The following is an 11,579-nucleotide window of genomic DNA, read 5'->3' on the forward strand; positions in this document are numbered from 1 at the left end:
AACGGGAGCTTTGGCCAGACTGAAAGTGCTAGATGTGCTAAGACACAGGGGCTTTTCAGTATCCGAGTTCCTCCACCGGGTCAGTGCACAGAGGAAGCACAGTTATGGAGTGTTGTAACTTCCCCGCACAAGCCACACACTAACTCTGTAGTCGCAAGGAGATCACAGAAATGCCAGATGCTCACAAATGCTGGTTCATTTTGGTAATCTTTCGTGCTCTTTATTTAAGTGCAGGAGTGTTGTTTTGGTAGGTTACCTACTGATGCTTCTCATGGCTAAAACAAACATTTCAGTGAAATGTTTGCTTTCTGTCCAACATGAGAAGACTCTACCAACTCTTTTAGTTCAACATAGTGAGACACGTACACAACATAGTGAGACACGTACAGTGGTACCTCGACATAAAATCGCTTCGATACACAATCTTTTTAACGCCCGACATAAAATTTGACTCTCCATTTGATTCTACATCCGACGACATGCTCTAAATATGACGGTTTATGACAGCGTCGTTGTTTTTTTGTTTTCCTGTAAGACAGACGCACGGCGGATTTTCTTGTGAGAGAAATAAACATGGGTTCAAGTGGTGAAAAAAGGAAAAAGTTGAGACTTACCATTGAAATGAAGATGGAAATGATAGAAAAATATGAGCGTTGTGTGCGCGTCCATGAACTGGCTCTACAATACGGCTATTGAATGTCTACGATCTCAACGGTCCTACTATGACCTTCATTCACCAGTCTTTATAAGTTAAGGTGACAATTATTATGATTGTAACATCACCAAAGAAATCGCCACCTTCGTCAGGTTTTTAATCATTTATTTCAGAACATGTGAGACTTGTAAAACACACCTACTCTCCGCCACAGCTGACGCCAGCAACAGAACATGAAAAGTGAAAGTAAAAACTGGAATGCACCAATCTCTCCCTGACACATCAGCAGGTGTGTTCAGGTACACCACGCAAAACACAACTGCCACATTAGAACCAGATTCGTTACATTATTACATTATAATATTATTACTATTATTCTTATTACGATTTTTATTTATAATTTGTTTTACTCTGTGTAATGGCTATTTGCAATGGTACCAGCAGTATTTATTAAGGGTTTAGTGTAGGTTTTCGTTCTGTGGAACAAATTATTGGTATTATAATTAGAGATGTCACGTGAGATGATCACGTCATTTTCAAAGTATCGGAATAGGCAAAAAAATATCGGCCATGCCTTTTTTAATATATATATATTTTTTAATTAAATCGTTTTCTAATTGTATTTAACGTTACAGACATAATATGTTACACTCATCCAGAGTCTTTAGTTTAGGCTTAAGTTAGGGTTATCAAATTTATCCCGATAACGGCGGTAATTAATTTTTTAAAAAATGTATCACGTTAAAATGTTTAACGCAATTAATGCATGCACTGCACGACCCACTCACGCATTGTCGCGCTCAATCTGTAATGGCGCCATTTTACCTTTATAAAGTTGATAAAAGGCAGCGTAAAATGAGTAAAGTGAATTTTGGCAGCCTTTGGAGCCTTTTTTTAATTGGCTAAAACCTTACAATCCCTCTCCCTACGATTAGAAATATCATGGGAAGCAATGTGGGGAAGCAAGGTAGCAATTGATCTTTTTCTTAACACCTTATGTTAGTTCCCAACGCGGAGAAGATATATCAATTGGTAGCACTACGCACAGTCATGTTTCCGCTTCCCATCATGCATTTGGGCATGGCTACAGTATCATTTACTGAAAGCTCAACAAATACACTAGATGACAATATTTAGTCACAATATACAAAGTCACAAGTCTTTCTATCCGTGGATCCCTCTCACAGAAAGAATGTTAATAATGTAAATGCCATCTTGAGGATTTATTGTCATAATAAACAAACACAGTACTCATGTACTGTATGTTGAATGTATATATTCGTCCGAGTTTTATTCATTTTTTTCTTAATGCATTGCCAAAATATATATGATCGGGAAAAATTATCAGGAATGATTGGAATTGAATCGGGAGCAAAAAAAAAAGCAATCGGATCGGGAAATATCGGGATCGGCAGATACTCAAACTAAAACGATCGGGATCGGATCGGGAGCAAAAAAACATGATCGGAACAACCCTAATTATAATGTATTCTTATGGGAAAATCCTGCTCGACATACGACTAGTTCGACTTACAAACAAGGTCCTGGAACGAATTAACTTCGTATGTAGAGGTACCACTGTATTTGTTTAGTCTAAAGTGGGAAAATAAAATAGTGACCATAATGTTCTTTCTTGTTAAGAATGAATGTGTGAATGTAACTTTAACTAATAGAATGAATCCAAAACATACATTGATTCTGCAATTCTTTCACATCCTCACCAAAAATTTTAGTATATGCCCATCATGGAAGGGGTACTTATTGGAGTTCCTGTATCTAACATATCTATTGTTTGAATGTTGAATTGTGTGTGCCTGTGACTGATATTTCTGCAGTAGCACAGATGGTAAAGAAGACTCAGGCGAGCTGGACTTCAGCACATTGTTAAAGAAGAGGTAAGCCTTGCAAATATTGCAGTAAACAATTTCCCATTTAATTTTATTTGCTTTAAACAATCTTTTTCTCTCTTCATTTTGGATTATTTCACATCTACAGAGAGTAAGCAACAGCATACAATTACTTTACTCAAATCAAACAACACTCACAGACAAGTGGTCTTGCAGCACTTAAAATACTTAACTGCATAACATGCATGGTTTAATTAATGGGTCATATTCCCAACATCTAGTACGTTTCACTGTTAATGCCTTTGAAGTTAGATAAAATTGTACACACACAATTGCAAGTATTTTCAATTCTCCAACACATCCTCCAACTGTAACAGTTTTATTCCTTTGATATAGCCTTAATTTTCAAAATTAATCATGTACACACATTAAATTACAATTAAATGTAATAATAGCAAATACTAACCATCATATTGGTTGAACAAATAAATAAATAAAAATGCATGTAATAACAGAAAGAAGACATAGCTTAGTTGTTTGCATTTTTTTCTCCCTAAATTGCTTATTAATAGTTATCTTTTTAAGATGCTTTTAACGTGCTGTTTTAACCTTTCTGGTTTGTTTTGCTGCTTGGCGTCTACCTATGAACGAGCAGCAGTTTCTTAAAATCCTCAAATCGGTAAGGAATGCCTTAATGTCTTTGGAAAATATGCGTTTCCATTTTTGTTGTTGTTGTTCACTTTAATTAGTCATGTGTAGGCATGTGCCGGTATGATATTCTGACATTATAATAACCTTAAGCCAAAATATGATGGTTTTACGGGATCACGGTTTTGAAATTACAGCTCTAAAATGTTTTCCTTTGAGATACAGTTTATCACAAAAGTGAGTACGCCCCTTGCATTTCTGCAGATATTTACTGTAAGTATATCTTTTCATGGGACAACACTGACAAAATGACACTCTGACACAATGAAAAGTAGTCTATGTGCAGCTTATATAATAGAGTTAATTTATATTCAACTCAAAACAACTCAAAATATAGCCAACCCCAACTGGCCACAACTGGCAATTGGGGTTCGTGCTTGAGTTGTGGCAATTGGGGTTCATGCTTTTGCCAATTTGCGATCGCGCTTTAGGAATTAGGGATCGTGTTGTGGCAATTTGCATTTGTGCTGCGAGCCATTTGCTGCCGTGTTGTGGCAATTGGGGTTCGTGCTTTTGCCAATTTGCAAGCGCGCTTTAGGAATTGGGGATCGTGTTCTGGCAGTTTGCATTCGTGCTGCGAGCCATTTGCTGCCATGTTGTGGCAATTGGGGTTCGTGCTTTTGCCAATTTGCAAGCGCGCTTTAGGAATTGGGGATCGTGTTGTGGCAGTTTGCATTCCTAGTTTTTGTCTTTTGCAAAGCGTTTGCAACTAGGGTACGTTTTTTTTTCTATTTGCAAAGTGTTTGGACTTTGCATTTCACCTGACACCTCTCGGCCACCGTACATTAATATCTGAACCCCTAGCAAGTTGTGGCAATTGGCGTTCGTGCTTTTGCCAATTTGCAATCGCGCTTTAGGAATTGGGGATTGTGTTGTGGCAATTTGCATTCGTGCTTTTTATCTTTTACAAAGCGTTTGCAATTGGGGTTCGTGTTTTTTCTATTTGCATTTCGCCTGACACCTCTCGGCCACAGTACATTAATATCTGAACCCCTAGCAACAAAGTGAGTATACCCCTTTGAGAAAACGTACAACCCTAAATGTCGAAATTGAGTATTGCTCGGCATTTTCCCTCCAAGATGTCATGTGACTCGTTACAGGAGTACTGTCAGCATTGCTGCCGAGATTGAAGAGGTGGGGGGACAGCCTGTTAGTGCTCAGACCGTATGCCACACTCTACATCAAATTGGTGTGCATGGCTGTCACCCCAGGAGGAAGCCTTTTCTGAAAACGGTACACAAGAAAGACAGCAAACAGTTTGCTGAAAGCACGTCAACAAAGCACATGGATTACTGGAACCGTGAATTATGGTGTGATGAAATGGGCGGGCTTTCTTTTGTACCGTCTTTAGAAGAGGCTTCCTCCTGGGGTGACAGCCATGCACACCAATTTGATGTAGAGTGTGGCGTATGGTCTTAGCGCTAACAGGCTGACCCCCCCCCACCTTTTCAATCTCTGCATCAATGCTGACAGCACTCCTTCAACGAGTCAAATGACATGTTGGAGGGAAAATGAAAAGCAGTACTCAATTTGGAAATTTAGCGATGTAAGTGTTTTCAAAGGGGTGTACTCACTTTTGTTGCCAGGGGTTTAGATATTGATGTCTATATTTTGAGTTATATTGGGAGGAAAATAAATTAACTCTATTATATAAGCTGCACACAGACTACATTTCATTGTGTAAAAGTGTCATTTTGTCAGTGTGGTCCCATGAAAAGATATACTTAAATATCAGCAGAAATACTGGGGTGTACTCACTTTCGTGATACGCTGTATCTGGGTTTTTTAAAAAAACAAAAGTTTTTCCATTAAATAAGATTTTTATTTTTCAAAACATATTAGCAAATTGGAACATAAGTATAATTTTATAATAAAATAATAATAATAATAATAATAACAATAATGATAATAACAGAAATATACAAAATAAAATTAGAAGAAATGCAGTCCTCTAGATGAGCCTAAAATCCACAGCTAAACATTCTTACCATCAAAAAAAAAAAAAAACATTGAATTATTTTCCATAAAAAGCATGTGTGTATGACTCGAATCATGTTTACATTATACACACTCTCTTTCTCTTTCTCAACACGGACAGTTGCTAGAGAGAAAAAAAAACATTTTTTACTACTTCTAGACACACTAAACACGCTGGGGTTAGCTCTCGTAGCCGGCAGAAAACGTTCATGACAGTGTTTACTCACCTTTAATTTTGCATAAATGCGAAATCATATTGGAGGTATTGCCTCCTCGTCAGCCACCCTCCTCAAACATGTTTTACGTTGTTGGTTGGCCCTCCTCCTCTATGCCGCGGGCATCTGTAACTTTTCTGTAGCCGAAGTATTCCCGTACCAGCATTTTCGTTTTCTTTGATGGGGGAAAAAGTTCAGGAATTTCACCTCCTCCAGCCATCGTGTAGCACCGTTGACTCAATGACACTGAGCAACAACAAATAGGGCGAGGGTTGAGACTTTCAGCTGTGAGGGATTTCTCCCTGCATTTTTGGGACATAAAAATATCTTAATACCTTAGGGAAAGTATGAGGGAAAATTTGTGCGGTATTGAAACCGTGACATTTTCATACCACGATATACCTTGAAATCGGTAAACGGCACATGTCTACTCATGTTTACATTGATTTCCAAAATCATTTTACCCCGGATAAATTGTAGGTTAAAATGAAAAATTGTAGGGATTATAGGTAAAAAAAGACACCAAAGATATATGAACATGTCTGAGTTGCGTTGTTTGACAGGAAGAGATAAACTTTAAATTCATTTGAATTTTTATGAGAAAAGACTTTTATGAGAAAACGCTTATTTCCTGAGGCTTGCATTTTTACACCGCACAGAGGGAGGGCTCAAGATCTCACACACTTTGTTCTTGTTCTTCTTGGTGAAGACACTAACTAAATTTGCTATTCCTCCATTATTTGAGGACAGATCAGAATTAAATTCGTAAGGTATAATCTTGGGATGTATACATATTGATCATCAGAGCCCGATATTTAATATTTTGTCCAGAGTTGATTCATTTTCATTTTGATTCCATTGTGGACTTCTTTCGCGGATGGTTTTGTTCATTTGAACTAGTTTTGAAATAAAAATATTCTGTACTGTTTTTTTTTTTTTTTTTTTTTTTTTTTTTTGTGTTGTGTTATTATTCTTTATGGTCACAATATGAATGAGAAAAAAGATAATATTGCCAAGACACTTATTTTTCCCATTTCACCTTCAGGAAGAGCTGTTCATGTGTGCCAGCAATGTATATTGAAACTGTGATTCATCTGCTTCCGATGTTTCAGAACCGTGCAGATGAGTACAGAGCCCGATGTGGATGTCTGGGATATTCTCAGCCATGCTCCTGCCTCCGAATACGAGAAGATTGCTTTTCAGCATGGTATCACTGATTTGAGGGGCATGCTCAAAAGACTGAAGAAGATGAAGAAAGAGGAGAAGAAAAGTGCAGGTCGGCGCACAGTTAAAATTCAAGTGCGCTACATATCCTCTAGTCTGAGAAATGAGATGTGTCTGTATGCAGCTTTCCTGAAGAAGCTTGATCCTGCCTACCAAGTGACAAAGGGACATAAAATAAAATTAGCAGTCGAGGTAGCTAATCCAGATGTTGATGTCAAATGGCTGAAGAACGGACAAGAAATACAACTAACAGGAAGGTCGGACCTTACTTAATAATGATCAATTCATTATAAGTGTTTTTGCCTTCAAAATTTGAGAAATGATGAATTACATTATTCTCCTCTATGATGGTCATTCTTCTGCTTCTCCAGCAAGTAAGTATCAGATTAAACAAAACAATGTATTACTTAGAGAACATTACTATATAATAAAACATGACACTTACTTGCACAGGTACATTTTTGAAAGTGTGGGCAACACGCGCTTCCTCACCATCAACCACTGCTCACTGGCTGACGATGCAGCTTATTGCTGTGTGGTGGGAGAGGAGAAATGCACAACAGAGCTTTTTGTCAAAGGTAGGTTTGCTTCATAGTCAATGAGGTCATGTACACAGTTATGATGGTTGGGAAGAATCCTCTCTGTCATTTTGAACTGTTTGTTCCAGAACCTCCTGTTGTGATTGTGAAGAACCTGGAGGATCAAATGGTCATGAAGGGTGAACGTGTGGAACTAGAGTGTGAGGTGTCCGAAGAGGGCGCTACGGTGAAATGGTTAGATCCGCATCTTTGAACCCAGACTAGATATATGTATATCACTCGTCTGCATTTGGTACACATGCACAAGAAACTAGCTCAATACCATGATAGTGCTCAGTTTTAGCCACCCCCCCAAATCAACCATACAGCAAGAGTGAAAAATCCTCTCCGTCCACAAAACTAAAAAAAATCTAAATACAGGTCAAACTTGCTTTTTTCGGCACATGTGATGCAATACTAGCAACATAAACAATGATATCACAAAAGGTGCTCTTATATACTTCCATTAAGTGGAAGGTAACCGGAGTACAAGCAAATGATGATTAAATAAATCAATTGAATTAATAATAAACCATTACGAAAATATTACTCAATTAAATTAATCATTTTCATATGAATTATTGTATTTTCCGTACTATAACGCGAACCTAAAAGTCTTCAATTTTCTCAAAAGCATAAAGTATGCTTTGTAATCCGATGCACCATATATATGGATGAATATATTAGTTAATCATGGCATGACATGATTCCCTTTAGCGCAGCACCATCAAGTGCAGGGGTAGGGAAACCAGTCTTTGAGGGCCGCAGTGGGTCCTGGTCTTCTAACTGATTCAGTACCAACAGTTTAACCAATGAGGTTTGAGCAGAAACAAGAAGCACCTGACTGCAATCAACTGATTGCACTTGTAAGAAATCAGATTGGTGAAAAGCTGTCCTCATGATGGGTATGAACAAAAACACGCACCCACTGCGGCCCTTTGTGGAATAGTTTGCGCACCCATGATGTAGTGGATGTATAAAGCAAACCCCAACTACTACCACTACTACGACTACTACTGCACATTATAACGGAGTAATCTCTGTATATGAAAGCAGTTTTAAAATAGGCCAGTCACTGAAGGTGCGCCTTCAACTGTTCAAATGTTATACTCTGCTGCACCTTATAGTGCAGAAAATACGGTACTTGTAATTAAAAATGCGTGTAATGAGTGAATAAATAATATGGTAAATGGCTTGAAATGCCACAATCCAAAATTTTCCACCATTAAAAAAATCTTTGTTGTATGAAAGCTGACAAAACATAAATAGGTTTCAATTCATGGTGCTGCCACAAATTTTGATCCGTTGCCAAATTTAAGTGCCAGTGTTATATATCTATAATTCTTTACTGGTTAACATCAATGCAACATGTGACATTTTTTTAAGGTTCGCATGCACTCATATATAATATGTGCTCTCTGTTTATTGAAAATGAATTTTCCTTTGAAAAAAAGAAAAATTACAAAATTGAACCTAATATTTTCAGTTGTGGTTGTATGCAAGATGATCCCAGAATGCTACATCCACGTCAAAACAATTTTCTAATGTTGCCTCACTTTGTTCAGGGAGAAGGATGGTGTGGAGCTAACTCGAGATGAATCCTTCAAGTATCGCTTTAAGAAGGATGGCTGTAAGCATGTTCTGATCATTAATGAGGCCACTAAAGAAGACTGTGGCCACTACATGGTCAAAACAAATGGTGGAGAATCTATGGCTGAGCTCATGGTGCAGGGTGAGTGGTGGTAATTGCACATTGCTGTGTCACAGTGTGCATACAAAAGATTATGTTCCAAATTATGCATCGCATGACACCTGTAGGAAAATTGTGATTTTGTTTTGTCTCACTTTGCATTTGTTTAAAAGTACTGAAATTACTTTGATGAAATCTTATCCAGGCCATAAAATCACTAGGTATTCTGAAGTGTTCAAATGTTGCTCTCCCTTAGACTTCACTATCAGTTTACGGGACATGGGGCTCGGGGCCGATCCGTAAGGGGCCTGTTTTCAAAAACTTAAAATCCAAAATATTTTCAAAACCAAAGTCGCTAGTGACCTAAAACCAAAACAGGCACCTCCCTTAGGTATATATGAGTCTCCATGAGCAGCAGGATAAAAAATTCAAACTCGTTCCCTAATAAAATCCTGATTAATTATTTATTTATTTTTTATATACAATTATCACAAAAGTTAAAATGGGTATAAAATTCTCAAATTTTACCCGATATACACAAAAATCCCCAAATGCAGAGATAATCACTAGGTTTGTTCCGATCATGTTTTTTTGCTCCCAATCCGATCCCGATCGTTTTAGTTTGAGTATCTGCCGATCCCAATATTTCCCGATCCGATTGCTTTTTTTTGCTTCCAATTCAATTCCAATCATTCCCGATAATTTTTCCCGATCATATACATTTTGGCAATGCATTAAGAAAAAAATTAATAAAACTCGGACGAATATATACATTCAACATACAGTACATAAGTACGGTATTTGTTTATTATGACAATAAATCCTCAAGATGGCATTTACATTATTAACATTCTTTCTGTGAGAGGGATCCACGGATAGAAAGACTTGTGACTTTGTATATTGTGACTAAATATTGCCATCTAGTGTATTTGTTGAGCTTTCAGTAAATGCTACTGTAGCCATGCCCAAATGCATGATGGGAAGTGGAACCATGACTGTGCATAGTGCTACCAATTGATATATCTTCTCTGCGTTGGGAAATAACATAAGGTGTTAAAAAAAAGATCAATTGCTACCTTGCTTCCCCACATTGCTTCCCATGATATTTCTAATCGTAGGGAGAGGGATTGTAAGGCTTTAGCCAATTATAAAAAGGCTCCAGAGGCTGCCAAAATTCACTCTACTCATTTTATGCTGCCTTTTATCTCTCTATGTAGGTAAAACGGCGCCATTACAGATTGAGCGCGACAATGCGTGAGTGGGTCGTGCAGTACCTGCATTAATTGCGTTAAATATTTTAACGTGATACATTTTTCAAAAAATTAATTACCGCCGTTATCGGGATAAATTTGATAACCCTACCTTAAGCCTAAACTAAAGACTCTGGATGAGTGTAACATATTATGTCTGTAACGTTAAATACAATTAGAAAACAATTGAATTAAAAAATATATATATATATATCAAAAAAAGGCATGGCCGATATTTTTTGGGCGATTCCGATACTTTGAAAATGACGTGATCGGGATGCTGATCGATTGGGACATCTCTAATAATCACCTATATTTTCCGGATCAATAGCAAAATTCAACATAAGTTTTCTATAGATATGGATGTAAAACAGTCTAGATTCCTGGCTAAAAGCAAAAATTTTATGTAAATATTTCAAGCAAAAGTTACGTTATTGTGTAATCCAACATGGCGGCCGTCACGAAACAGAGCTTTTAAAGTTGAAAATTCTTGTGAATAAATGCTTAATCGCGGAATTTCTATAGATTTGAACGTAAAACACTCTAAACTCTGGTTAAAAGCAAAAAAAAAAAAAAAAAAAAAAGGAAGTTATCATTCATTTTACATAATTATTTCAAGCTAAAGTTAGGCTATTTTTTCCATTCATTTCATTGCATTCACAACGTCTCAAAGTGCATGCATGGTGCGAAAAATATAATGTTTACCTTGAATCTAATCACTCTTGAGACACTCCTGCCTGCTTGTTTGCAGTAAAACCTTCATCTTATTTCCACCTAAATCCGTCGTTAGAACGCAGCTTGTGTTTGAGTTTATCACAGTGAAAGCCAACTCAACATTCTGCCTGGGTCGGCCCCCTATGGGAAGGCGTGGCGCAGTGCCAGTGGGAGCTGTCTTGTCAACTGATGGTGAAGTCTCTGGCTCTCTACTTGTGGAGTCATTTTCAACACATGATGAACCTTTAAAATAAGAAATCACATATATATACAGAAAAATATTATTTTGCCATTTCATGAAATCTATTATTCATTTGACTTAACAGAATAAGATTCAGACAAAGTTCTGGGTAAATAAATGTTCTTTTCTAAGAATCAATCATTTAAAGTATTACACCGTTTTGATTTTTATTCGATGAGGGCGCAAAGTCAAAACAAAGTCTCGCCAGAACTTTTGCACTGAGAATAAAAATACAGTAAAAGTTTATATTAGCTCCATTAGCTGTAAACAAGACTAAACTAAACCATAGTATACAGTATGTGTAATTTCTTAGAATACCACAAATAATGACGAGTAAGGTTCATCACCACAGGCCACAATTTCATTTTCAGTTCGTGAGCCAACCAATCTTCAATCAATGTAAAATTAGTATAATAACCTTTGGAAATTACACTGTATAAGTCAAGTAACTTTAATAAGTCATCAGGAACACTGCTTCTC

General features: G+C 37.1%; 1 protein-coding gene across 1 annotated transcript in view; it reads left to right on the top strand.

Moving 5' to 3' along the window:
- mybpc3 (myosin binding protein C3) overlaps nucleotides 1-11,579 on the top strand; it is a 48,836-nt gene that overhangs the window by 14,093 nt on the left and 23,164 nt on the right. Inside the window, exons 8-15 of the mRNA XM_057835682.1 lie at nucleotides 2,491-2,550; nucleotides 3,158-3,181; nucleotides 6,515-6,678; nucleotides 6,751-6,883; nucleotides 6,998-7,000; nucleotides 7,080-7,204; nucleotides 7,294-7,399; nucleotides 8,770-8,936. Coding sequence (XP_057691665.1) covers nucleotides 2,491-2,550; nucleotides 3,158-3,181; nucleotides 6,515-6,678; nucleotides 6,751-6,883; nucleotides 6,998-7,000; nucleotides 7,080-7,204; nucleotides 7,294-7,399; nucleotides 8,770-8,936 — 782 coding nt within the window. The remainder of the gene's footprint in view (nucleotides 1-2,490; nucleotides 2,551-3,157; nucleotides 3,182-6,514; nucleotides 6,679-6,750; nucleotides 6,884-6,997; nucleotides 7,001-7,079; nucleotides 7,205-7,293; nucleotides 7,400-8,769; nucleotides 8,937-11,579) is intronic.

This window comes from Corythoichthys intestinalis, chromosome 1 (assembly GCF_030265065.1).
Source record: "Corythoichthys intestinalis isolate RoL2023-P3 chromosome 1, ASM3026506v1, whole genome shotgun sequence".
Classification (NCBI taxonomy): Eukaryota; Metazoa; Chordata; class Actinopteri; order Syngnathiformes; family Syngnathidae; genus Corythoichthys; species Corythoichthys intestinalis.